The 27,459-nt window shown below is 41.3% G+C and overlaps 2 protein-coding genes, 1 long non-coding RNA gene and 2 pseudogenes across 6 annotated transcripts in view; 4 read left to right on the top strand and 1 right to left on the bottom strand.

The window, feature by feature from the left end:
- The window catches only part of MOS (MOS proto-oncogene, serine/threonine kinase), a 39,699-nt gene extending 37,398 nt beyond the window's left edge, over positions 1 to 2,301 (top strand). Inside the window, exon 2 of the mRNA XM_079795992.1 lies at positions 159 to 2,301. Coding sequence (XP_079652118.1) covers positions 954 to 2,039 — 1,086 coding nt within the window. The 5' untranslated portion in view covers positions 159 to 953 and the 3' untranslated portion in view covers positions 2,040 to 2,301. The remainder of the gene's footprint in view (positions 1 to 158) is intronic.
- LOC307113951 lies at positions 1,901 to 20,282 on the bottom strand. Of its 2 annotated transcripts, none has more exons than XR_013814921.1 (3): positions 20,127 to 20,282; positions 12,242 to 12,392; positions 1,901 to 2,025 (listed from the first exon to the last, which is right to left on the bottom strand). It is a non-coding gene; the product is annotated as an uncharacterized lncRNA (long non-coding RNA). The 2 variants fall into 2 exon arrangements; XR_013814922.1 differs by having other exon boundaries at positions 1,919 to 2,025; positions 12,279 to 12,392.
- LOC307114292 (DNA-directed RNA polymerase II subunit RPB3-like) lies at positions 8,623 to 9,835 on the top strand (annotated as a pseudogene). The gene has a single exon. The product of its transcript is annotated as a DNA-directed RNA polymerase II subunit RPB3-like (transcript).
- On the top strand, positions 12,054 to 13,564 carry LOC307113950 (small ribosomal subunit protein uS2-like; annotated as a pseudogene). Its single transcript has 2 exons — positions 12,054 to 12,458; positions 12,670 to 13,564. The product of its transcript is annotated as a small ribosomal subunit protein uS2-like (transcript).
- Positions 20,283 to 20,502: 220 nt separating the features above from the next.
- On the top strand, positions 20,503 to 21,998 carry RPS20 (ribosomal protein S20). The gene is made up of 4 exons (XM_079795807.1): positions 20,503 to 20,658; positions 20,894 to 20,993; positions 21,304 to 21,377; positions 21,764 to 21,998. Exons 1-4 carry the CDS (start codon positions 20,656 to 20,658, stop codon positions 21,944 to 21,946), a joined length of 360 nt encoding a protein of 119 aa, XP_079651933.1. The 5' UTR covers positions 20,503 to 20,655; the 3' UTR covers positions 21,947 to 21,998.
- Positions 21,999 to 27,459: the final 5,461 nt, after the last annotated feature.

Below are 27,459 nucleotides of genomic sequence, written 5' to 3'. Positions count from 1 at the left end.
ATCCTGGTTTCCCACATTATATACAGGCACTAGTAATTCTGTGTCAATTTTATTTCTTCAGATACTTTCCTCTCCCAGGATTCTCTCCTATTTGTTATTTTTTGAAGCTCTGATCGTGGCTCTGAATCATTTTTTGTTCTTTTTTCCTCTCCCAACAGCTGTTTCAAGACTTCTGCAACTCATTTGCTGTGGAGTCTAGGATCTCCCTTGCAAGCGTGCTTACTGGGTGGGCTGAACTGCAGTGGAACAGGATTGTTAGGAAGTCGATGTGTTGCTAAGGAGTCTTGCTAATTTGCTCTGTAAGCTGAATGGAGTGTCAGAGAAATTTCCTTTCCCCTGATGAACTAGGAGGTGCATGTTTTGGCCTGTATCAGTGATTCTATTTGGATCCATTACTATAAGGTTACTTTTTTTTAATCCACATATATAGGTTGCACCTAGTTATCCCTGTAATCAGATAAACAAATGTCAGCTGTTCATATTTCAATCCTTCCTGCCAATAACTGCTGGAAGTGACTTAATGCAGCTGGAGAGTAACACTGACCATCATTATGGCCTGCAAAGTGTGAAATTGTACTGTGGCCTTTTCAGTCTCATTACTGATAATGTTCAGCGGATGAGACTTGGGGGGTGGGGGGGGAGCCCGTTTTAATACAATTAAGAAATAGTGTAAAAGAGGGGTGCTGTTTATCTGAGCGCTAGTTGTTATAAGAATTCACTGTCAGCGTGGAAGGGAAATGCTTTCACCTGAAAGATATTGTTGTGATTGTTTTCCCCATCTGACAGACACCCTTGCTGAGGAACCGCACAGATGGCGGCTCTAATGGGAGAATGAAGGGAGAGGAGAAAAACCCTGAGGCGGAGCAAAGGCGGAGGCAGGCAGGCGGTCATGCTCCCAAACGCATGGGGGTTTTCACTTACCTGAGCCGCTCTGGACCCACTTCGAAGAGGCCATGCCCTCGCCCCTCCCGCGGCGCAGTTACCTCCCGGGCGAGTTTTCCCCCTCCGTGGACTCCAGGCCCTGCAGTAGCCCCTCGGAGCTCCCAGGTAGGGCCGGGAAGCTCTTCCTGGGGACCACGCCTCCCAGGGCCCCACGGCTGCCTCGCCGGCTGGCCTGGTGCACCATTGACTGGGAGCAGGTGTGCTTCCTGCAGAGGTTGGGAGCTGGGGGCTTCGGCTCCGTGTACAAGGCGACTTACCACGGCGTGCTCGTGGCCATCAAGCAAGTGAACAGGTGCACCAAGAACCGGCTGGCATCCCAGCGCAGCTTCTGGGCTGAGCTCAACGTCGCAAGGCTTCGCCATGAGAACATCGTGGGGGTTGTGGCGGCCAGTGCGCGCACGCCCGTGGGCTTGGATAGTTTAGGCACCATCATCATGGAGTTTGGTGGCAACGTCACTTTACACCAAGTCATATACGGTGCCCCCAGCTCCCCCGAGGAGGAGGCGGAGGAGGAGGAGGAAGGGGCGTCCCGCTGTTGTGCAGGAGAGGAGTTCACTTTGTCCAAGTGCCTGAAGTATGCCCTGGATATTGTGAACGGACTGCTGTTCCTTCACGCTCAAAGCATCGTGCACTTGGACCTGAAGCCCGCCAACGTTCTGGTCAGTGAACAGGACGTCTGCAGAATTGGGGACTTCGGTTGCTCCGAGAGGCTGGACGATCTCCCGTGCTTCCAGACTCCTTCTCACCACCTGGGCGGCACCTACACCCACCGAGCCCCCGAGCTCCTCAAAGGAGAGACCCTGACGCCCAAAGCTGACATCTATTCTTTCGCCATCACTCTCTGGCAAATGGCCACCAGGGAGGTGCCTTACCTGGGGGAGCGGCAGCACGTGCTCTACGCGGTGGTGGCCTACCACCTGCGGCCGCCCCTCTCGGCCGCGGTCTTCTCGGACTCCGTCCCGGGGCAGAGGCTGCAGGAGATGATCCGGGGCAGCTGGGGGGCCCGCGCTGCGCAGAGGCCAAGTGCGGACCTGCTCCTGGCTGACCTCAGCTCCCTGAGAGCTCAACTCGCCGACTCTGAACCTGTTTCAACATAAGCGTTTGTCTTTGTTTCTACTTATTTTTAAAGAAGTGAAGATGTAGAGGAAAAAAAATCATATTTGTAGGACATATTTTTAGAAAATAAAGTTACTAAACTCTCCTTTAGTCTCAAATGTTTTTTTTTTTTTCTAAGAGCTACAAATCGGGTAGTGGTCCTAGTGCTGTTAGTAACTAACCTTATTCCTTTATAGAGGTCTATGCTTTGCTTTTTCAGCTAGTGGACTTACTACAAAAGTTCCATGGTATTGCATTTATTCAAATTTGTTATTGATAAAACCAGTTTGTCCAAAACAGAACTGAACTGTAAAATGCTAAAAATTTTCCATAAATTCTCCATAACCACCACCTAAATTTAAACTATTAATAGTTTACTTGCTCCCATACCAAATAAGTAAAAACTTTTTTTTTTTGAAAAAGACTGTCTTCCTGTTCCCTCCAACAAAATTTCTTGTTTGTGATAACTTTCATACGTAAAATTCACAAATTGAGGTAAGTTTATTTTTTTATTTCTTAAAAAAATGTTTTTATTGATTATTGAGAGTTTAAAAAGCTAGACCAAGTAAATAAACAAATGGATATGTAAATAGTTTGTTGCCTAAAAATCAACAAAACAGATAAACCACAAGTTGACTGAAATAAAAGCACATAAACAAAGAATTTAAAAAAGGGAGAATAATGACATAACAGGAAATTTTTTTTTATTTTAAGAGGAAACTTTGCATGTTTGTATAGAAATAAATTTGAACACCTAGAAGAATATATAGTGTTCTAGAAAAAATGTAATTTACCAAAACTGGCCCCAGTGAAGATAGCAAATCTACAATAGACCAATTTCTATAGAAGAAATAGAAGAGGTTGTTCATCCCCTCCTCACCCTATCCGATATTAAGCCAAAGTCCCACTAACTTATATCAAACGTTAGAGACTAGGAAATCTTGATGCTACTTATATTAGAAGGAAAACTTTCAAATTATTTTTAAGAATAACCTTTATACTGAAGCCTGATAAAGTTGCTTTAAAAAATAAACTACAGACCAATCTTAAAGTTTCTAAATAAGATATTAGCAAACAGAATTCAACAGTTAATTTTTAAAAATTAATTTTCTAATCATGTGAGTTATTCCAATATGCAAGGATGGGTCAATATTAGAAAAGCTATTAACTTAATTCATCATATTAATTGGTGAAAAGAAAAAATAAGGATATGTACTGAGAAGACATTTGACATAATTGAACATTCATTCCCAATTTTTAAAAAGAGACTAAAAGAGAAGAATCCGTGGATACTTCCTTAACAGGACTTTTAAAAATGCACACATGGCCAATGTTAATCTCTTTGCTTTTATAACTGCATCATGGTTAGTTGTTGACATTAGGGAAAGCGAGGGGAAGGGTATATGAGAATTCTCTGTACTATCTTTGCGAATTTTCTATATTTCTAAAATTATTTCAAAATAAAAAGTTTAAAAAGTATAAAACACACACAAGCACACATTTCAGCCCAACAGCCACCATCATAATAGAGAATGACTGGAGGCATTCCCACTGAGTCAGGAATAATTTAGGAATGAGTGTGCATACTACCACTTCTATTTAACGTTTTATTAATCAATGAAATTAGAAAAGAGAGGGAAATTTGAGTTTTAAAAATTGTAAAGAGAGAAAACTAATTTTGTTTGCAGATTCTATTTTCAGGCTGTATAAAGAATTGATTAAAAATAATTCAAACAATGAGAAGATTGTATAAGATAGCAGGATATAAAACTAACATGAAACCCATAGATTTCAAATATGTAAACAAAAACCAGTTAGAATTTATAAAAGAAGAGGATTCCTTTTACAATAGCATTATCTCTGACACAGCTACAGCCATGTGGTTGTAGACCCAGAAGATTGGATACTTGACCAGTGTGGGAGGAATATTAGTTGTATACAGGAGGGTTGAACAAATAAGTATATTGAGGATAATGAGAGCTAAGTTGCATAAATGTTGTAGGAGGGGGCTATAAGTACAAAAAGGAGGAAGTCTATAATTAATCCTAGAGTGTTGAAATGAAATAGGTATCAGTGTGAACTCAGTTTTTAAGAGGTAGATAGATAGAGATATATAGAGAAATATATAGAAGTAGGCATAAAAAATAAAACTTTTAAAAGAAAAGTAGGTATAAGTTTAATTTAAAATGTGCAAAATTTTTTATTGGGGAAAACTTTAAAATACTCTTAAAAAGTATATAATAAGCCCTAGCTGGTTTGGTCAGCCTGCGGACCGAAGGGTCCCGGGTTTGATTCCGGTCAAGGGCGCGTTCCTTGGTTGCAGGCTCCTCCCCGGCCCAGGCCCTGGTCAGGGCTCATGCAAGAGGCAACCAATCCATGTGTTTCTCTCACATCAATGTTTCTCTCTGTCTTTCCCTCTCTCTTCCACTCTGCCTAGAAAAATCAATGGAAAAATATCCTCGGATAAGGATTAACAACAAAAAAACATATATAAGGAGCCTCAAACAAATAAAAAGACACCATTAAGATGGCCATTCTTCCTAAATTAACTTATAGATTAAAAATAATTCCAAACTTAAATATATATTAATTACTATCTTCACTGTTCAGAAAAAATCATCATCATCATAGCTAAAGTTTATTGAGTATTATGTACCAGGAACTGTAAAGTATTTTGCACAGATGTCAAATTAAATCCTCATAACTGCCCTAACCGGTTTGGCTCAGTGGATAGAGCGTCGGCTTGCGGACTCAGGGGTCCCAGGTTTGATTCCGGTCAAGGGCATGTACCTTGGTTGCGGGCACATACCCAGTAGGGAGTGTGCAGGAGGCAGCTGATTGATGTTTCTCTCTCATCGATGTTTCTAACTCTCTATCCCTCTCCCTTCCTCTCTGTAAAAAATCAATAAAATATATTTTTAAAAATCCTCATAACTACTCTAGCATATTTACTATTATTAATAGAGATATTAAAAACTTGCCCAGAGTCACACAAATAAGTGATAGGGCCAGAACCCATGTCCTTAACCATTCCATTATAATGGCAGGGGATACCTTACTTTTAGCTTCATTATTTCAAAGGTTTAAACAATATTTTATCTAGTTTATAAAAATCAATCAAGAAAATTGCTATTGAAAGTATAATGTAATTAAGGATGATTTTCAAAGAGAAACAAAAAATGTATCTGAAAAATATAATGCAGTGCCCAATGTTTTAAAAAAGGAAATAACTGTAGTGTGTACTTCTTTCCTTCACATAAATATGATCATAAAATAATTCTTATCCATGTATTCACATATTCAGCAAGCATATATTTCATCATCCAAAATGCCCTGAGCATCATGCGAGCTAGATTCAGGGGGAGAAAGCAAAAGCACGGACATAGACTTAAGAGTTGATATTACTTTCTATTTGAAGAGGTCATACAGTACTAAATTTAATTTAAGATGTTGTGAATACTGATTTCATTATTAGTATATTAAATACATTTCCAAAATTTAAAATTTCCTGACAGTCTTGGAAAATATTGGAACTTCTAGTGAATAATAAAGTTCAAAACACACTCATGTATCTGTTCTCCCTAATTCCCATATGTGACAGATGAATTTTTTAAAGCATTAATTCACAAGGACAAAGAGAAAGAGAAAATTATAGGAACAAAATTTAGGAAGCTGGGGGGTTCAGTATGCCCTAGAACATTTAAGCCAGCAGTAGGGGAACTGAGATGCAACCTGAGTTTTTCCACAGAATGCCCAAAAGTTTTAGTATTGCCTGTTTTAAGTTTGCAGAATCTGGCAACCAAGCTAATACCCTCTATGCAGTAAAACCACCAGAATAACCTACTGTGAGGCTTTCATTCTTAAAGGTCCATCCACATGTTCAGAGTACCAATTAGCTTTTATAGCCCTACTATTAAATAGCAGCATACAGCCCATTTTATTTCCAAAGAAAACCTTTAATATGAAAGAGGAAAATAAAAAAAAATCTTAACTATCTTCATAGAGATATAAAAGGAGATATTGGCTACATGAAAAAAAAAAAGGGGGGGGGGAGTTTCTTTAAAAAAATCACCTAGATAGTAAAATGAGTTTTTGGAAGTTAAAACTATAATTATATACATTAAAAATTCATGAGAAAAATGGGTAAAGATAAGTGGAGGAAAAGTAAAAGAGATCGAAAGAAAGCAAGACAATTGGAAGATCTGTATGGAAAGTCTAATATTCAAATAGAAGTCCCAGAGATAGAAGATATGGAAATAGGAGAAAATTATCAACAAACAATTTAGGAAACAAAGTTTCCAGATTGAAAAAAAATGTAGTATTGATTGCCTAGACAACAAATAAAAACAAATAAGAAGACACAAAAATTTTTTAGAACATTAGGGGCAATGAAAAAAACCTAAAAGCTTCCAAAAATTAAAAAAACAAACAAACAAGATCACATATAAAAGATAAGGATCCTAGAAGACAATAGAGATTACTATTTCCAAAATTCTGAGGGAAAATCATTTCTAACTTAGAATTCTATACTCAGCCAAATTATTAATTGAATGTACAGGTTGGCTAAAGACCTTTTGAGACAGGCAAGGTCTCAAAAATTCACTACTATGCACCCTTTCTCAGAAAACTACTTGAGGGGGTATTCTACTAAAGCAAGTGTATAAAGCAGAAAAGAAGAAAACAGAGTATCCAGGAAAGAGCGAGGCAAAGGGAATCTCCAAGGACCATGGTGGTTGAAGATAACAAGCTGTCGGTTGTGCAGGTCTGATGACTCAAAGAAGATAAAACTAATGAATACCTGTGATTTAAAGGATTGAAATAATATTCCATAGTGTGCAGAGAGTATGGGATAAACAATGATGAATACAGAAAAAAAACAAAGAGAATGAAACAAATTTTATTAACTTTAGAAGACACAAAAAGTTGGGCAACACAAGAAAAGCAAATATTGTATAACAAATGGTTCAGTTCAAATAGCCTTGTATAATAGCTATAATAAAGCCACACTGTATGTTGATCTAACCAAAGGAATAACATAACAATAATGGAAGGATGAATGGAGAGGAATTGTGACTATAGGTACAGAGGATGGAAGTGAAATAAAACTAAATCCTAATCTTCCAAAGAGAAAAGTCAATAGATAATGCCTAAAACTAAAAAAAAAATAAAAATCAAGAAGTGTCCACATAAGTATGTTATTAAGAGGTACAGATTTAGTTACCAAAATTAATAGCAAAAGGGAGTTGAAAGTGGTTGCAAGATCCCAAGATTTGGTGTGGCATCCTTGAGGCTTTTGGGGGACAGTAATTCTAGTGTAACTATTTGACCCTTTAACTGCTGCTCACATATAAATTATAAAAATTAAAAAACAAAAAGATGAAAATGAGTGTGTGGTGGGTCTCAGGATATATTTTAATGTGCTTTTTCTATGAAATGAATTTTAAAAAATAATATCAAAGTGATTAAAGTAAATATTCTTTTTTTTATTATTTTGTTACATGTGAGCCAACTCACTATGTGAAATCCATGCTTTCTTTAAAATAGAGTCATAAAACAGTCCAGGCTCCCTCCAAAGAGAAAGAGCCTAAAAGAGGAAACAAGCTACTCATTCAGCTAAGGAAAGCAGAAGCAGCCGAGAAGGACTAAACTAAAGCAAGACAGCTTCCTGAACACTGCTGAATGGGGCATCAAATTACAAAGAGGGAAAACCTAAAGGTCTGTGGAATAATAGAGTGCAGCCAGAAAAAATTTAAAGGGAAAGGAGAACAAAATTTGACAGAATAATAGCAGCGAATGCCAGAAGCAAGTCCCCTTACAGAGGAATCAAGTTACAGAATTCCCTGACTTCAGAACTGGAAGTAGGTTTTCCCCCTTTAAGGAATGGTGAATCACATTAGAACACATTGTACAGTTAGTCTGACCAAACATTTGTCAAATATTAAGTAATCTGTAAGTCCTTAAGAAATTTAGATTCTGCCACAATCTGAAGAATAAGCTCTTTTTTTTTTCAAGTCAGAAAAACAACCTGTTTTCCCTCCTGATGAATGTTGTGATGAGGGTCATGCTGATCTTTTATGGGGAAATCATACAACTATCATTGTCTACTGGAGTGTAATTATGGAGTGTATCTTTCATAATTATTTCAGAATGTCCTGCTATTGTAATTTCAGCTAGAATAACCCATCACTAGGACAATTCTGTTTCTGTGAGAGAGTCCATTGAATTCAGGGTGGAGTATACAATTGTTTCAGGATATTCTCTTCTGGCTTTTTTGCTGTCCATGTTTTGGTCATTCTGTTACTCATCAGTATCTCCTAGGAGGGTGTTAGGAGAGAAAAATGATGGAGAGACATTCAATGGTTTATTTTTCTATTTTTTAAAAATATATTTTTATTGATTTCAGAGAGGAAGGGAGCGGGAGAGATAGAAATATCAATGAGACTCACTGATCTGCTGTTTCCTGCATGCCCCCTACTGGGGATCGAGCCCACAACCCAGGCATGTGCCCTTCACTGGAATTGAACCCTGGGACCCTTCAGTCTGCAGGGTGAAGCTCTATCCACTGAGCAAAGCTGGCTAGGGCTATTTTTCTATATTTTTTTAAACAGGTCCACTATCCAGTATTGGCTTTAGATTTGAGAGCTACTTTTAGATTTACTCTTATTTGTATTCTCCCCACTCTCCCTATTTTATAGTTTCCTCCTTAGCCCATAAAAATTCAATTTTAAAGAGACATGGGTTTTTGGGTGCGATGCCATATGCCAACCAGCCCATCATGGGGCTCACAGAGCTCACTGAGGACAGTGTCAAGTTCATCATTAAGAATGAGGACCTAGAGGTGGCCAGTTCTATTCAGAAGGTCTTCATCACTGAAGTGCCCGTAATAGCCATTGATGACAAGTTCCTTCATGACGAGTTCATCATTCACAGGCTTGGATCAATCCCCCTCACTAGGGTGGACACTATGGACAGGCTGCAGTACTCCTGGGACTGCACGCGTGAAGAGTTCTGCCCTGAATGCTCCGTGAAGTTCATTCTCCAGAGGTGGTACAATGAAGATCACACTCCTCATGTCACCTCTGGAGACTTCATCTCCAACAGCCCCAGGGCCATTCCAGTGACCTCCCAGAACCGAGATAATCACCTCAATGACTATGTGGCATAGGTCACATCCTCATTGTCAAGCTGTGAAAGAGCCAGGAGCAAGACTTGGGGACTTTGTGCCTATGCCAATAAAGGCCTTTGGCAAGGAGCATGCTCAGTGGAACCCGACTGCAGGGGCACACAGTGTACTCCAAGCCAGAGGCTGGCCAAAGAGTGAGCACTCAGAGCTGGACGAGGATGGGCCACAGGCTCCCTACAACCCCAATGACAAGCCGGAGAGGTTTTACTACCAGGTCGAGTCCTGTGGGCTCTCTGCACCCTGAAATCATCGTCCTCTTGGCCCCCTCTGGATTGAAGAAGCTGAGAGATTTACAGACCCAGTTAAGCCATGATATCAAGAGTGACATCCTCACATAAACTAGCGGCAGCTCACCTGCTTCAGCGAAAAGGGATTCAAGCCAGCAGCTGTGTTTCAGGTCTCTCCTCAGACTCTTCTAGCTTCTGGGGTCTGGACAGCTGTTACTTACACTTCTTGGCAAGACATCAGTACCAACGAGAGGGGTAGCAGAGTGGGAAAGTGCCCATCCCAGCCTTGCTTGGTCACAGACAGATTACCAGAGGTGCCACTGGTATTTGAGGCAGGACAGTCTCTTACTGGACATTCAGCATCCCTGGCCCTGCCAGCCAATTGGCAATAGTCTTTGCAGAACCCAGCCCCCCCCCCCCCCCCCCCCCCGCCCGTTTCCTGATCTGCCTGTAGCGGTCGTACTGCTTCCCTGTTAAAAACCACTGACCTGGACCCTCCTCTTTTGGTCATTTCAGCTCTTTACATTCTATCCAAAAGTTGGACTTTTTACAGTTGTACCTTAGGTTTTTGGTGTTAGGATTGAGTGCAAGAACCCTCATTCAGGCTGCCTACAACCCAGTCCCTGCCCAGGGCCAGCCTACTGATACTTCACTCAAATTCCCAAGTGTGCCTAATTTGAGAACAGTGTTAGACCCTGGCTGCCCCTCCCCTCCCACAAATAAGCGCTGTATTTCATTCTCTACACAATGGAATGCTATGCAGCTGTAAAAAAAGAAGCATCTAGCCCTAACCGGTTTGGCTCAGTGGAGAGAGCATTGGCCTGCGGACTGAAAGGTCCTGGGTTCGATTCTGGTCAAGGGCTTGTGCCTTGGTTGCGGGCACATCCCCAGTGGGAGGTGTGCAGGAGACAGCTGATCACTGTTTCTCTCTCATCGATGTTTCTAACTCTCTATCCCTCTCCCTTCCTCTCTGTAAAAAAATCAATAAAATATATTTTTAAAAAATAAAGAAGCATCTATTACCCTTTGAGACAACATGGAGGGACCTGAAGAGTATTATGCTAAGTGAAATAAGCCAGTCAGAGAAAGACAAATATCATAACCTCACTTATATGTGTAATCTAATGAACAAAATAAACTGATGAATAAAAATAGATCCAGAGATATGGAAGCATGCAACAGACTGATGCATGTCAGAGGGAAGGGGGCGGGGGAGGAGGAGAAATTAATTAAAGAACTTATATGCATATATGCATAACCCATGGACACAGACAATAGTGGAGTGAAGGCCTGGGAAGGGGGCAGGAGGGGAGTAGAGGGCATCAATGGGGGTAAAAAGGGAGACATCTGTAATACTTTCAACAATAAAGGTAAATTTAAAAAAACTTAAAAACAAAGTATTGGGTGTTTTGTTTTTTAATTCTTTAATAAGAGTCCCTGAGGTGGACCTGTAGTAGGAACTCACAACTTCAGGCACCAGTGAGGGTGGTGTTCAGGATCTTATTTAAACCAAGTCTCAGACTTCATGGAAAGGATCACTAAGGATCGCTCATAATTGGCCATCACCCACAATCCCTCCACCTCCCCTAATCAAAAAGATAAAAAGGCAACCAGGAAATAATGGCTTCTCCTTCACCGAGGAGGAGCTGTTCCAATGGAAAAGACATTCATCCTGAAGAGGATGTAAGGGCAAAGAGAAAGTAGCCGAGGCCACCCTAGGGACTGAAGGAGGAGATCTTTCGAGGTGCCTTCCAGGAAGAATTACCAGTGGGGAGGTTGGAGGGTTATATGAACAACTGAAATCAGAACAACTGAAATAAAAGAGGCACGAGGGGGCTCCCATCTCGGGTAGCCTTTTCCCTGACTCTGCAAATGTGTAAGATGTCCTTAACGGACAACAGGGGCAGAAGCCCGTGGGGAGATGCCATGATACTAGCAAGGGGACAGGCAGTTAGTGACTTCTCCAAACAGAGGGCAGGGGGAGGGAACCCACTTTTCCTGACTGCGGCTTGGGGTGCTATCCCCTGAGGAAAGAGGGGCTGTGTTCAGTGATTCTGCTGTCTGGGAAAGTCAAGGAAAACAGAGTGAATATGTCATGCTTCCTGTTTTCAAGGAACTTTTAGCCTACCACCAACAGTTCTACTAAAACTATATGTTTTTTAAAATAAATAACTTACATACCACATACCCAAATCATTTCCAGATGGGTTAAAGAGCGTCTGTAAAACTGGAAGAAATGGATTTGAGTAGTTAATACAAACTAGAAGGAGGAAGGAGTTCCTAAGCTTTTATAAAAGCAGTGAGAAAAAAAAAAACAACTGTAAAGGAGGTTGCCATATTTCATTACATATAAAGTATAACTTCTGGATATAAAAATATAAATAAATACAGATAATTGGCTGCGAAAACTTTGTTCAAACTGTGACTGACAATAGGTTAATTTTTTTCTATAAAGAACACACACAAATAAAAAATCATCATGCCTTAATAGAGAAATGGAAAAAAAATCTTTTTTTTCCCTTAATCCTTACCTGAGGATATATTGTTGTTGTTTTATTAATTTGAGAGAGAGAGAGAGAGAGAAACATTGATGTGAGAGAGAAATATCAATTGGTTGCCTCCCATATGTACCAGACCAGGGATCAAACCTGTAACCCAGGTATGTGCCCTGCCTGGGAATCGAACCTGCAACCTTTTGGTGTATAGGGCAACGCTCTAACCAAGCCACCCAGCCAAGGCAAGAAATGGGTAAAAATCTTGAAAAGTCATTTCATGGTAAAGAAAATGCATATACCAGTTCCTCGCTACCCAGAGAGGGGCCCATCTCTCACAATGTCCAGATCCCTTGATGTTCTGCAAATGAAGGCGGAGGATGTCCTCAAATTCTTTGCAGCAGGAACCCACTTAGGTGGCACCAACCTTGACTTCCAGATGCAACAGTACATCTACAAAAGGAACAGTGATGGCATCTACATCATAAATCTGAAGAGGGCCCTAGCTGGTTTGGCTCAGTGGATAGAGCATTGGACTGGGGACTGGAAGGTCCCAGGTTCAATTCCAGTCAAGGGCACATGCTCGGGTTGTGGGCTCGATCCCTAGTAGGGGGCGTGCAGGAGGCAGCTGATCAATGATACTCTCTCATCATTGATGTTTCTATCTCTCTCTCCCTCTCCCTTCCTCTCTGAAATCAATAAAAATATATTTTTTAAAAAAACTGAAGAGGACCTGGGGGAAGCTTCTGCTGGCAGCTCGTGCCATTGTTGCCACTGAAAACCCCGCTGATGTCAGGCATATCATCCAGGAACAGTGGCCAGGGAGCTGTGCTGAAGTTTGCTGCTGCCCCTGGAGCCCTCCTGTTGCTGCTGCTTCACTCCTGGACCCTTCACCAAACCAGATCCAGGCAGCCTTCCTGGAGCCGAGACTTCTGGTGGTTATGACCACCAGCGTCTCACAGAGGCGTCTTATGTTAACCGGCCTAGCATTGCTTTGTGTAACAGACTCTCCTCTGTGTTATGCGGGCATTGCCATCCCTTGCAACAACAAGGAGGCTCACTCAGTGGGTCTGATGTGGTAGATGCTGGCCTGGGAAGTACTGAACATACATGGCACCCTCTCCCATGAACACCCATGGGAAGTCATGCCTGATCACTACTTCTAGAGAGATCCTGAAGAGATTGAAAAGGAAGAGCAGGCACTGCTGAAAAGGCTGTGACCAAGGAGGAATCTCAGGGTGAATGGATGGCTCCAGCGCCCAAGTTCACTGCTGCTCAACTGAGGTTGCACTCGGGTCTGAAGGCGTGCATGTTTGTGCCTATTCAGCCGTTTCCTACTGAAGACTGGTCCGTAGCCCCCACTGCTCAGGCCACTGAGGGGCAGGAACAATCACTGAGTGATCTTAAGCCGTTCTTCCACAAAATCTCAACAGAATGGAAATAAGGTTGAAGGAAAAGAAAGTTCCTAAGAAAAGGAAAGAAAGAAAATGCATATAGGAAACAAATAAGAAAAATAGGAAAAAGTTACCTCATGAGTACTTGAAGAACTACATATGAAATAGGGTGCCTTGCCCCGCTGGCATGGCTCAGTGGTTAAGTGTCAACCTATGAACCAGGAGGTCATGGTTTGATTCCTGGTGAGGGCACATGCTCGAGTTGCAGACTCAATCCCCGGTGTGGGGCATGCAGGAGGCAGATGATCAATGATTCTCTCTCATCATTGATGTTTTTCTCTCTCTCTCTCCCTTCCTCTCTGAAATCAATAAAAAATATTTTTTTTAAAAAAAATATTCCTTTTAAAAAAAAGGCTCAACTATTAATAGATCAAAAAGAAAAATCATATAAACACCTGCTGAGTTAATGAAAAGGCGTTTGATATAATTCTAAATCCATTCCATAATGAAATCATAAAATTACTCAAAGAAACCAGGGATAACTTTTAAAAAATAATCTCAGAATGTGGAAGGCCTTTCTTAGCAATCCATTTCTTGATGAGTCCCAATCCAGGAGGGTACAGACATGGAAAAGTTTTCATTTTCCCTCCAGTAACTGATTTCAACTCCATTGTGTCAAATCACCTTTTCCCATCCCTTAATAAAAATCTAGGAAAGGGTCTATGACTATCTGGTAATTTCAGGTTATTAAATCTATGTCCAATACTGTTTAAAGCTCTAAGCTAATCCAATGCAAAGCTTTCCACTATCATGGGTTAGACTTGTGCTGGAGTAAGATCCTAAAATTTATAACCTAAATTGGGTCACTTTTGAGTGAAAGTACTGAGACTGTACATACCTGGCCAAATCACATGGACAGTCACCCTAGAGCAAAGGACTTGAAATGGAGAGAAGAGACCTTCCTCTGCTATTTTAAGCCACCCCCACCCCACCCCCAGATTCTAAATCTGGCCCCCCTGGTGTTGGGAGCAGGAAGGAGGGATAGAGAAGGCAGAAGGCATCTTGCACATCTGGCAATATGTTAATGATGAAGAGATATCCTTGAATCTGTTTGGTTCCACACAATAGATTTTCATAGCTGGAAGATCATCTAGTTCAACACCCTCCTTTTACAAATGAGTAAGTAAGGCTCATGTAGATGACGTGGCTCTTGAGAGATGGCATGCCTAGTACGTGGTCGAGTCTGGACTTGCAAATGTCCTCCCAACTTTCCAGGGTCCCCTGTGCTGCACCACAGCTGCTGCTTCTAACATGTGCCCATCAGAGCCAGGAGTAGGCTGAGGCCTTGGGAGGTATTCACCTCGGTGTAGCATTTCCTATGGCGCAAAAAACCTCAGTAATCAAGAAAAACAATATTGTAATGCAACTTTTTTTTTTAAATTGGTGAATTTTAAGCACAACTTTTACAGAGAGGAAGAGAGAGGGATAGAGAGCCAGAAACATCGATGAGAGAGAAACATCGATCAGCTGCCTCCTGCACACTCCCCACTGGGGATGCGCCCGCAACCAAGATACATGCCCTTGACCGGAATCGAACCTGGGACCCTTGAGTCCGCAGGCCGATGCTCTATCCACTGAGCCAAACCGGTTTTGGCTTAAGCACAACTTTTAAAAAAATATATCTTTATTGATTTCAGATAGGGAGAGAGAGATAGAAACATCAATGATAAGAGGGAATCATCGATCAGCTGCCTCCTGCACGCCCCCTACTGGGGACCGAGCCTGCAACCCAAGCACATGCCCCTGACTGGAATCGAACCTGGGACCCTTCAGTCCACAGGCTGACGCTCTATCCACTGAGCCAAACCGGCCAGGGAGCAACATTTAACAAGCAAAATAATCCATGACAAAATGAGGCAATTTTAAACAAAGAGTTTATTTACTTTTACTGATTTTAGAGAGGGAGGGAGGGAGAGAGAAAAACATCAATGTGAGAGAGATATTGATCGGTTGCTTCCCCCACGAGGGATACCTAGGAACCTGTAACCTAGGTATGTGCCCTGGTTCATAGATTGATGCTCAACCACTGAGCCACACCAGCCAGGCAGAATTTCAATTCTTTTGGGGCTGTTGAACCAAGAGCCTCAGTTCCTTGCTGATTGTCAGTGACGGGCTGTCCTCATTTCCTTGCCATATGAGCCTCTTCAGACAGCGACTCTTAACGTGGTTGCTCGCTTCATCAAAGCTAGTTAGGGCGAGAGTCTGTTAGCAAGACAGAAGTCAGAATCTTCTGTAACCTATTCAGGGAAGTGACATCCTGGCACTTTTGCCAAATTCTAGTGTTTAGAAGCAAGTCACAGGTTCCTACACTCAAATGGAGAGCATTCCAGGTGGTGTGCATAGCAGGTGGTGGGGATCACTGGGGCCATAGTTGAGGCTGTGCACCACATAAAAGCAACCCAGCAGAATTAGTGTGCGGTTTAAGCCCTAGGTTCCAATCATCTCACAAAAGAAGGCAAATAGCATTCTTTGGTAAAACTCTCTGGTTTTTCTTAAATTTCAGACTTCAACATTATAACATACATTTATTTAGACCAAAATTTCAGCAAACAGTGTCTAAACAGTCATCCACATTCATTTGACATTTTGCTGTCATAATGTTATTCATAAATACACACGTGTACCCTGAATTACTTTTTCACTGCTGTAAATTTCCTTTTGGAAGTACCGGTAGTATGATGACACTGTCATTGCAGCAACAGACCAGTAGATGGCCGAACGCAGAAAGACACAAATAACTGCAGTAAAAGTCTTTACAACTAACTGTAAAGAACTACGAAAACTGGTAATGGAAGGTAATATGAGACAAATGTAATGAAAACCTCACTATTTTTAAGTTGATAAGTAATTTCAAATATTTTGTTGTATGCCGCGACCCTTTAATACAGTTCCTCATGTTGTGGTGACCCCCAACCATAAAATTATTTTCGTTGCTACTTCATAACTGTAATTTTGCTACTGTTAATGAATCGTAATGCAAGAGATATTTAAAACAAAGTTTGTAATGGTCTTAAGAATATTTTTAAATTTTACAAAGAAACAAAATCTCCATCATACTGCTAGAAGTATCTATTTGGTATAACTTTCCCTGAGAGCAATTTACCCAATTCCAAAGTATTTAAAATATGTTTATTCTTTGATTAAGCTATCAAAGCATAAGTATATGTAGCAATTGATCCAAGACATTTAAAATGAGCTACTAGTAAAAAATTCATCTACAGCAGCGGTTCATGGTGGGGGCCTATTGGGAGAGTGAATGTTGGAGACTTGTTATTGTCACAACTGGAGGGGAAAGGTTGCTACAGGCATCTGGTGGGTGAAGGCCAGAAATGTCATTAAACATTCTACAATGCAGTGGATAGCCCTCACAACAAAGAATTATCTAGCTCAAAATGTCAATTGTGCTGAGACTGAGAAACTTTGGTCTAGAACAGTGGTTCTCAACCTTTCTAATGCCGCGACCCTTTAATACAGTTCCTCATGTTGTGGTGACCCCCAACCATAAAATTATTTTTGTTGCTACTTCATAACTGTCATTTTGCTACTGTTAATGAATCATAATGTAAATATCTGTGTTTTCCGATGGTCTTAGGCTCTACAGATGGTCTAGGCCCGTGGTCGGCAAACTGCGCCTCGCAAGCCACATGCGGCTCTTTGGCCCCTTGAGTGTGGCTCTTCCACAAAATACCACGACCTGGGCGAGTCTTTTTTGAAGAAGTGGCATTAGAAGAAGTTTAAGTTTAAAAAATTTGGCTCTCAAAAGAAATTTCCATCGTTGTACTGTTGATATTTGGCTCTGTTGACTAATGAGTATGCCGACCACTGGAGGCAACCCTGCTAGCGGTTCTCAACCTGTGGGTTGCGACCCACAGGTTGAGAACCGCTGCTATAGAGCCTAAGACCATCGGAAAACACAGATATTTACATTACGATTCATTAACAATAGCAAAATTACAGTTATGAAGTAGCAACGAAAATAATTTTATGGTTGGGGGTCACCACAACATGAGGAACTGTATTAAAGGGTCGCGGCATTAGAAAGGTTAAGAACCACTGGTCTAGAAGCATGTATCTCATGGTACTATTCACAAGAGTGAAAAATAAAAAAAATACCCTAAATGTCTAAAAATAGGGGACTAGTTCAATAAGTTATGATGAACCATTCATATAGTTCAGTCATTAAAGGAGATGTTGCAGAAGTATATTTATTGTAACAAAATATTCTGTGAATAAAGCAACTTACCAAATCCTGTATAGAATATAAAGATATATATATATATATATATATATATATATATATATATATATATATACACATTTGAAGGTATAAACAGTAATTTATCTCTGACTGGTGGCATTTTCTTCTTTTGTGCATCCTTTTAAATTCTACTTTTTCTTTAATGAATATCTTATATCTAATATTAAAATATTACATATTAAATTAAGATTTGGGGACTATAGCAGCTGCTAACTTTCAAGAGAAAAATACAACAAAATATTTGAAACTACTTATCAACTTAAAAATAGTGAGGTTTTCATTACATTTGTCTCATATTATCTTAACCAGCTGTTTCCTTAGTTCCAGTCACATCAACAATTTTTCCCATGCATTCCTGGCCACATTTTGCCTTTGTCTATACTGAAATTCTTTTTCTACGGTCAGGGAAGTTAATTTGTTCACCATTTCCTCAAGTGCTTAAAGGGGAATGCAAGCCTAAGAATAGATGTAGATATTTGTTATTGGAACAAATCACCAATGTCCTTCTCCATCATTGAATTTCTGGTTGTCCTTTGAGCACTGGTAAAACGTGAATGCTGCTGTAAGCTGTGAAAATGCGCATTCACCTTCAGTACTAATGCAATGGTGGTTGATCACATCCCGGGGAGCTTAGGCAATTGCACTTTTGTTTGCTGATAACTATATACTGCTAAGTTAAATCCCTAAATTATGAAGTCTCATTTTGGTTACAGCAAGAATGCAGGTTTTTGTTTTTCTGCTGGAAATTCTACTAATATTTACAGCCAATGGATGACATTTTAGAATAACTCCACTGGACAATATCCAATTTTCACATGTAAATGAATTGTTAAATGGCAGCAAAATCTAGTATATATATTCTTTGTAAGCCAAAGAAAGCCAGTTATCACCAAATAAGTAAATCAATACTATTATTTTATAAGCATTTCAAATATAATTTCCTTCCAAGGAACAGAAAAGAAAGGTTCAAGAAAGAGTCCTAATTGGAGGGGTCAGAGCTCTGTCATTCACCAATTCCTTGTCTGAGCAAATAACTCTTCTGCACTCAGAGGTTCACATGTAAAATAATGCGATTATTTACTCTTCCTTCTGCCCTGTATTTCATTCTATTTAAACAGCCCTTCATATTTAGGTACAGTAAAACCTCGATATAACGGACTAATTCGGGCAAGGAGGTGTCCGTTAAACCCAAAAGTCCATTATGTAATAAAGTAGGTTTTCCGAATGGGTATGTTAAAAATGGACAAATTAGTTAGTTTACCTGTTTTTACTTACGAAGGCACGTTTGTGTAATTAGAATTGTGTATGAAAAGCTTAATTTCACAGAAAGGCTTTCTATATGTATTACTGTAATTTTAAATTTATACTGAACAGGTGTAGTAAATGCGTGAAACCACCAGTCACCACGAGTAAACAAATGCACAAACTGGCATGTGGCTTAGCACAGCAAGTGGGAACATCGAACAGGCCCACGTTAAAACTGCTGCCCAAAGTCCACAACAGAACCAATACCGAGTGATCACGTGCTAATTGTTCACTGAACATTGTTTATAAGCTGCGACTCTTAGATATAAGGTAATATTTATGTCGGCGAAATTACTACAATGGTTTTTCCAACACATGGCCTTGTTGCTAAAATGTGTTAGAAATAACAGTGAATTAATAACAAAAAATAACCTGTTAATTTAATTATAAGCAAATCTTGGTTAAAAGCATTTTAAAATTAACAGGGTGTTAATTTCCACATATGACATAGGGATAGGAAATTTTGTCCATTAGTCTGTTAAATCGAGATCCACAAAATCGAGGGCTTACTGTATATGTGTACCCACTACACTCCTGGCCGCTAGGTCAGTTGACTACTCTTGTTTTTTCCACTGTACTTTGTCCTACACTTGATTATGAATAGACTAGAGGCCCGGTGCACGAATTCGTGCATAGGTGGGGTCTGGCCTGCCCGACCCGATGGGGGCCCATGGGGCCGGCCGGCCGGCGGGAGGAGCCACGAACATTTGGCCGGCCCCATCCCCAATCCGGGCCCAGAACAGACTGCTTGGCTGCCGCAGTGCGTGTCATAGCCACAGATCGTTCTGGTGGTCCCGCTGTTCCGGTCGCTGCGCTTTTATATATATAGATGCTCAGTATTAGGGGGATCTTGAAGGGTCCTATCCAACATTACTTCATGGGAAGAGAGAGGAGATAACATGTCTTAGAATCAGGTAGATAGTCTGAGTCTTCAGACTGGCCCTCCAGATATACAACCTGCTCCAGGAAAATCCCTCATTTTCCTGGAAGGGGAGAACCCAAGATACAGTGGTTTCTAGAAACAGGTGTAGATGCTTATAGAGGTCTGAGAGGCCAAAGGATATTTCAGGCCATGAAAAATAACTACCTATTAATTTTGAAAAACAGCATGCCCAGGTTATCGGAAGCATTTTTCCTAATCCCCATGTGAGTTAAACTCAGAAAACTTACCCACTTACTCAGAGAACGAGTGACTCGGTTTGCGTGGGAAGCAAATTTTGCACTGTAAAAAGCACAGGAGTCGCTTCGCCGGAGGTAAGTTCTCCAGAAAGAAGTTTCTCAGGTTTTTAGGGCAGGTCGCATTTTCCCTGTCCTGGTACTGTGCTGGCGCTGGCGCTGGCGAGGGGGAAAAGAGGGGTGGGGGGGCCATCTTCATGGGCTCTGACTCCGCCAGGCCGACAGGGGGCGCCCGAGCATGCGCTTTTCCCGCCAACCCCCGCGGCGCTCCAGCCCCGGCTCGCGCAGCCGCCTCTAGAGCCTCCAGCGCCAACGGGGCTATTCCTCTTCCGGGGCAGCGCGGAGAGACGTGCGGGACCCGGAAGCAGACGCGAGCGCAGCTATATAAGCGCCGCGCGGGTTGCACACCTTCCTCTTTGAGGAAGACGTGGTTGCCGTCGTGCCGCTCCGTCCTGCCCGCTCCTGACTCACCGCTGTTCGCTCTCGCCGAGGAACAAGTCGGTCAGGAAGCCGCGCCGCAGCCATGGTGAGGCGGAGGGCGGCGCCGCGCGGTGGCGGCGGTGGCGGGACTCGGGCCCGCGCCTCGCGCTCTTCTGGGGACGGATGCCGGGCTGGGGGGAGGCGGTGAGTAAACGAGACTCACTCGTCCAGGGGCTCCTGGCATGGCGGAGGCACCCGGGAAGCTTGGGGTAACGCTGGTCCCCAGAAGGGGCAGGCTTTAAAAAGTTTTCCCGGTGTTTTTCCCCTCACTTGTTCCATAGGCTTTTAAAGATACCGGGAAGACACCCGTGGAACCAGAGGTGGCGATTCACCGAATTAGAATCACGCTAACCAGCCGCAATGTCAAGTCCCTGGAGAAGGGTCAGTAGCTTCGTGGGGGGGGGGGGGGGGGGAGACCTTGGGGCCGAAAGGGCCAGGAGGTTCATTTGTTCGGTGCAAGGTGGACTCGGAAGGAAGGTGACACAAGTCGCTTACTTTTGAGAAGACAAAACGATGGTATTTCCTGTCTACTGTGTCTGGTCCTGCGTCGTTGGCGATGAGGAGATAATTGCCTGTTGAATGACGGTGATAGTTGGATACGCTATTCTGAGCCAGCAGCAGTTAGCACGTCTTCAGGCCTCGCGGGCAGTTCCGAATGAACTGAAGGGTGTGTGTGCTTCTCTCTCTGCAGTGTGTGCTGACTTGATCAGAGGCGCAAAGGAAAAGAATCTCAAAGTGAAAGGGCCAGTCCGGATGCCGACCAAGGTGCAGTAAACCGGAGGGGTGGCTTACGATCGTGGTTGTGGAAGTCCCGGGTTTGACTCGGGATGAGGGCCTGGCTGCCAAAAGTTCCGTTTGCCGGTAGAGAGAGGGGGGTTCCCATTGAGCATCTGGTTTTTAAGAGGCAGCAGTGGGAGCCTCTTTGCTGCGGCTGCCTGGGGGGGGGTGGGGGTGCTTTCCAGCCACAGCTCCAGGGGGGCTGAGGGGACAGGGACTCGCTGTCGTAAATTGAAAGCCTCTGGAACGGGTTTATGTGAAGAGGAGTGGTGCCCTGGGAAACTTGAAGACGGAGTTACTTGAGCATGGCTTTCCAGATGTCCCGGAGAGGAGCATAAAGCCATAAACGCGTGGTTTCCTCTCTTCCCGTGCAGACTCTGAGAATCACTACAAGGAAGACTCCCTGTGGGGAGGGCTCCAAGACCTGGGATCGGTTTCAGATGAGGATCCACAAGCGGCTCATCGACTTGCACAGCCCTTCCGAGATTGTCAAGCAGATTACTTCCATCAGCATTGAGCCGGGAGTGGAGGTTGAAGTCACCATTGCAGATGCTTAAATCAGGCTTTTTAATAAATTGACTATCAGTTGTTAAAGTTTTGTTGACTTTTATTCATGATACTGGCAGATCTTAGGGATATAGATTTGTAGTACAAAAGGTTCTGGTATGATTCTAAAGTGCACAATGAATGTGATGTGAGCTTCCTTATAACTATAAAACAATTAGTAGGAATAATGTTATCCATGTTTACAAGAGGACTTCCTCGTTTTAATTCTGGCTAAAGATCTGAGAATATTGGTATAAACAGCTTTGTAAAAGTAGGATTTTTATTTTAAAATTACTAGACTTAAAACTTGCGGGGGCGGTAAGGAGTTCTAGTGAGTAAGAACTGATTTTTTACTTGTAAAAGTATACAGTGCTGAAAATCTATGGAGCTGCACAAAACTATAGAGATGATAAAGTCAGTATGAAGAGTAAAAGGAGCTACTCTTATCTCCTAGGACCTAGGCTTTATTGCCTTTTATGATGTGACTGTGGTTATTAGCTGCTGCCCGTACACCCCAATTTGTGTGGGAGAGTTCTGGTTTATGTCTGTTTCCCCCATGTAAATAATGAAGTCTCCCTTTTACTCTCAAAAATGCCCTAGGTTAGTCCTGGCCAATGTGGCTCATTTAGTTGGAGCATTGTCCTGTACACCAAAAGGTGGGTTGGATTCCAAATAATAGACACCCCACTGTTGGATTCCTTTCTGCTTTAAGTCCTAACTGCTAGCTAGTTAGGATTGTAACAGTTTCCTAGATGAAGCATTAAGAGCCAATGGTGATTCATATTGCTGATGTCAAAACTTCTTGTTCCAATCAGAGAACTGAGGTCACAGGGCAAGCCACCATCCCCAAATCTAGAGAATTGATCACAACCATAGGATACCTAGAGCAGAAGCTGCTGTCAATTTTTTTGGAGTATTGAAACAATTTTGACTATTGGAGGTTGCTTGCAGACTAGCATGAAAGTGAAAACCAGGGCTATAATCATGGTATAGGGACCATTACTTTACAGATTTTTCCTCAGGGGACCTCACCAGGTAGGTTCCCAGAAGGGTTCCAAAAAGCTCCGAGTGAATTGTCTGGGGAAACACTGAGCCTCTTCTCCCTAACAGGCCTGACCTCCAAGGGGAAGGACAGAAGAGTCAGTTCTGGAACATCCCCTCTGAGGAAGAGAACCCAGCCCTAATTTATCCTACTTCAGCCTTTCTGTCTCAAGGAAAACTAACATTTATAGTCAACAGGGGCAAGGAATTTGGAGGATGCTGAAGCTAGGAGAGGGGCTGGGAGTAAAAACTAGACTGGGGGAGAAGAGTCAGAAATGCTGGCCACACCCCTGAGATGGGACAACTAATACACTTGATTAGAAAATTCCCTCGCCCGCGACCTAACACTTCATAAAATGTGATAACTAGCAATAATGGATTAGAGCTGAGAGCTTCAAGAGAAGTCCCAAAATCAAGAGCGAAGGAAAAAAACTAGAGAAATTGGAAGCCTATTAATGCTTATAGTTGCAACAAACAGTAAGCACAGTCCATCTCCTAGCAAAAGTAATAAACGCTTACATAAATGACCTATTTACCTCGGTTTTATTACCTGGTAAGATATCCCAATTTCAAGGTCTAAACACTTAAAGGTATGCCAGAAGGCAAGAACACTGGCAAAAATAAAGCAGCCATCAGAACATAGATGACACTGATAAATGAAATTATTGGGAAGGTAATTAGGTGTGTGTAACTTGCCTATAGAGGAACAAGGATAAGAATTACAGCAGCCTTCTCCACGGAAGCCATATAAGCAAGAAGAGAATGGAGTAAGATCTTAAGTGTTGAAAGAAATTATCCTTTAAAAATGGAGAAATACAGACTTTTTCAGACTAACAAAACCTGAGGGGATTCATTGCCAACAGACCTATCCTGGAATATTAGAAGAAAGTTTCAGGCAGAAGGAAATTACATAGGTCAGACACAGATTTATATAAAGAATGAAAGAATGTAGGGAAAGGAATAAATGAAGGTAAATTAATTCTTTTTAATTGATCTAAAGATAACTGTTCAAGATTCATAGATACAGAGATTGATGGTTGCCGGAAGGGAGGGGGCTTTGTGAAAAAAGGTGAGGGGATTAAGAAGTACAAAGTGGTAGTCACAAAATAGTCTTGGGGGTGTAAGTACAGCATAGGGGATATAGTTAATAACACTGTAATAACTACATGTGGTGCCAGGTGGGTATTAAACTTATTGGGGGCTGGAAGGGTAATGCATTTACATTCACATTGAAATAGCTTCACCGTTTACATGAGCAATGGTTCAGATATAAAAACAAAATAGAGTTTGGTCCTCTCTTTTCTGTGATACATTACTTGTACTGAAAAGCTATTTGACTTCAGTCAGGGAACTGAACCAGTTTAAGAAGGTACCAAAGGGAAAAAAATAAAATAAATGACAAAAAAAAGAGAGAAGAAGAAATGTTCTCTTCTTGTGGAAGGTAAATATACAGGAAAGTTTTTATCTCAGAACTCAGAGGTTCCCCAATCCTTTACAGAAGCTCTGTATCCTGTGAGCCTCTCCACAAACAACCTTGCCATCATTTTTCTATTCAGGTGACATCAAAGAGGATAAACATTCTACATAGTGAGCTGTAGTAAATGACATTATTTAGTCTATGTACAGGAACATTAATCTTTGCAATTAATTATTCTTCCCCTTAAAAATTAGCATTAACAAATGTCTTGCCTTCTTACTCCTTTCCCCTCATATACGTACGAATGCCTTTAACTTTCCCAGATACCTCTTGTCTTGACCCACCATTCCTCATTTCAGCACAGCAAAAGGCCATTCTTCCCAGCACTCCTAAGATCCCCACCTTCTTCTCTTAAAGTTCCCGCCTGTGTTTTGGTTTTTCTATTTTTGTGGGGGTTGGAGGGGCAGGCAGCTCCTCCCCACTGCACTAGTCCCCAGTAGGGGGTGTGCAGGAGGCAGCCGATCGATATTTCTCTCTCACATTGATGTTTTTCTCTCCCTACCTCTAAACATTCTCTTTCTCTCAAAATCAATTTTAAAATCTTAAAAAAACCCACATCAACTGATAAAATGTGGCAAATTGTCAGTAGATATACCATACCGCAGATATCATCATTTAAGAGTCTCATGCTCTACCGACTGAGCTAGCCGGGCATCTGCCAGATATCATCATTTAAGTTGGACAGTAAGTTGCTTGAGTTCAGGAAAACTTTTAAGTCCCAAACCTAAGAGAGCTTTTTGTGTGAAAAAAGAAAAGAAAAGAAAACTAAGATAAATTATAGCCTGGATAAATGATCAGAGCCTTTAAGTTCTCTACCAACTGAATCTTAGTGAAATCTGGAAAAACAAAAACCCATCTTATTTGACAGATGACTTCTTTTTTTAAATTTATTTTTATTGTTGAAAGTATTACAGATGCCCCCCAATAGACAGATGACTTCTTAATACAAGGCTGCACCTCTTAATCCAAGGTGTGGTGGAAATAATTGCTTCAATGGTCTATCTTAATATGTCTTTGTGATCAGAGAGGGCAAAAGGACCATTCAAATTACAGTATGGGGACACATTCTAAGACCCCCAGTAGGTGCCTGAAACTGGATAGTAACATACTATGTTTTTTTCTATATATGCATACCTAAGATAAAGTTTAATTTATAAATTAGGCACAGTAATAAATTAACAACAATAACTAATAATAAAATAGAACAACTATAACAATATACATAAAAGTTATGTGAATGTTCTCTCTCTCCCCGCCCCCCCCTCTCTCTCCAGTAGTTTTTCTATTTTTCAGTCCAAACCTAGTCCTGAATTTGTGTAATCACCCCTCACTTGCAGTAAATAGATTGGTATCACTCAACTTAGGGGACACCTTGCTGAAGTCTTTGTATGGGCTCAGTGCTTTCTGGCCCAACACGTCATTAATCAGAACAGGTTTTCTGTTCACATCTTCCACCCACAAACGTAATGCCCTTTCCATCCTAACTAAGCACCTGTCACACACCACCGACATAACTGCAGGTTGAGATGTGACAGCAGAAGTAGCGCAGGTTTCTTTTTCCTTCACAATTTCACAAACAGAGAATTCATTCTTATTGTAGATCTTAGCAACCTCAGCATATGATTTTTTTCTTTCTTAAGTTGAGAACGTTCACCCTTTTACGTAAAGGAAGCACTTTGCGGTTTCTCTTTGGCAAAGCCAAATTGCCAGCATCACTACTCTTGCAGTGTGGGGCCATTAGTAAGTAAAATAAAGGTGACTTGATATTTGATAGCTGAGTGACTATGAGGCAGGCAGGGAGCATATGTAGCATGGAGACGCTGTACAAAGGGATGCTTCCTGTCCCAGGCTGGACAGAGCAAGGTAACGTGAGATTTCATCATGCCACTCAGAACTGTGTGCAATTTAAAACTTATGAATTTCTTATTTCTGGACTTTTTCATATAGTATTTTTAGACTGCAGTTGACTGTGGATAACTCAAACCAAGGAAAGCAAAACCACAGCTAAGTGGGGACTACTATACTAACTGGAGTATTGTTGTTTAAATCCTCACCCAAGGATGTTTTTTATTGACTTGGGTAGGAGAAAGGAGAGAGAGAGAGAGAGAGAGAGAGAGAGAGAGAGAGAGAGAGAGAGAGAGAGAGAGAGAGAGAGAAACATCAATTGGTTGCCTTCTTTAGGGGCCCTGACAGGGATGGAACCCGAACAGTTTGTTGTATGAGACAATGCTCCAACCAACTGAACCAGACAGAGCTGGAGTGTTTTGCTTTGTCCCACTTATTCTATATGCCAATTACAGAGGAAATTTGGGGAAAGTAACTTTTGGCCCTTTATACTGTAGGCAAACTGCTACTTTGGTTATTTGCAATTGGAAGGTGCCAGTTATTTCAGCTGTGTTTCTTTTATGACATACTTTTAAAAGTCATGCTGGTTCAAAAACAATATATGTTAACTAATCACTTCATTGTTTTTCACTTGAGTAATTTTAGACCTTAACTGAGCTCATGCTTTCCTCTTTCACTGTTTATTCTTACTAAATGTATAAGTTTATGAATAACATAATGATATTAAAATAAGCATAAACTTATTAAGCAAGGGAACTATATGTAAAGTGTTGGGTTAAAGTTAAATAACACAATATTAATGTATAGCTTTGCAGTTTCTGAAACCTACACTTAGAATTGAGATCTGCTGTTTTATAAGGTTTATTTTGTAAATTTAAAAATGTGACTATATTACTACACTTTTTTTGTAAGTTTGTGTTTCTGATGAAATATCTTTCATGCATATTAGTTTTGGACTGAAGTTTTGAACATAAAGTAGGCATTTTATAAACAAAGATTCTAGGCTAATGTTGTAAACAAAACCAAGTTATTTCCACTTGATTGCTCAAGTCATTTGAGATTATGAGTACTTTCTTGGCGGCGGTGGGGGGAGATATGTTGCCCTTTCTTTTTTTCCAGTTTTGAAGCAGAATTTAAGTTTTAACCAAATGTCCTTTTTCT

Source organism: Cnephaeus nilssonii, assembly GCF_951640355.1.
Source record: "Cnephaeus nilssonii genome assembly, chromosome: 18".
Lineage (NCBI taxonomy): Eukaryota > Metazoa > Chordata > Mammalia > Chiroptera > Vespertilionidae > Cnephaeus > Cnephaeus nilssonii.
The sequence above is the reverse complement of the archived record's forward strand: the minus strand, read 5'-3'. Positions and strand labels throughout refer to the sequence as shown.

Coding starts and splice junctions, on each gene's coding strand:
- RPS20 (XM_079795807.1), top strand. Junction 20,994..21,303: donor TGTCAAGTCCCTGGAGAAGG/GTCAGTAGCTTC, acceptor CTCTCTCTGCAG/TGTGTGCTGACTTGATCAGA. Junction 21,378..21,763: donor CAGTCCGGATGCCGACCAAG/GTGCAGTAAACC, acceptor CTTCCCGTGCAG/ACTCTGAGAATCACTACAAG.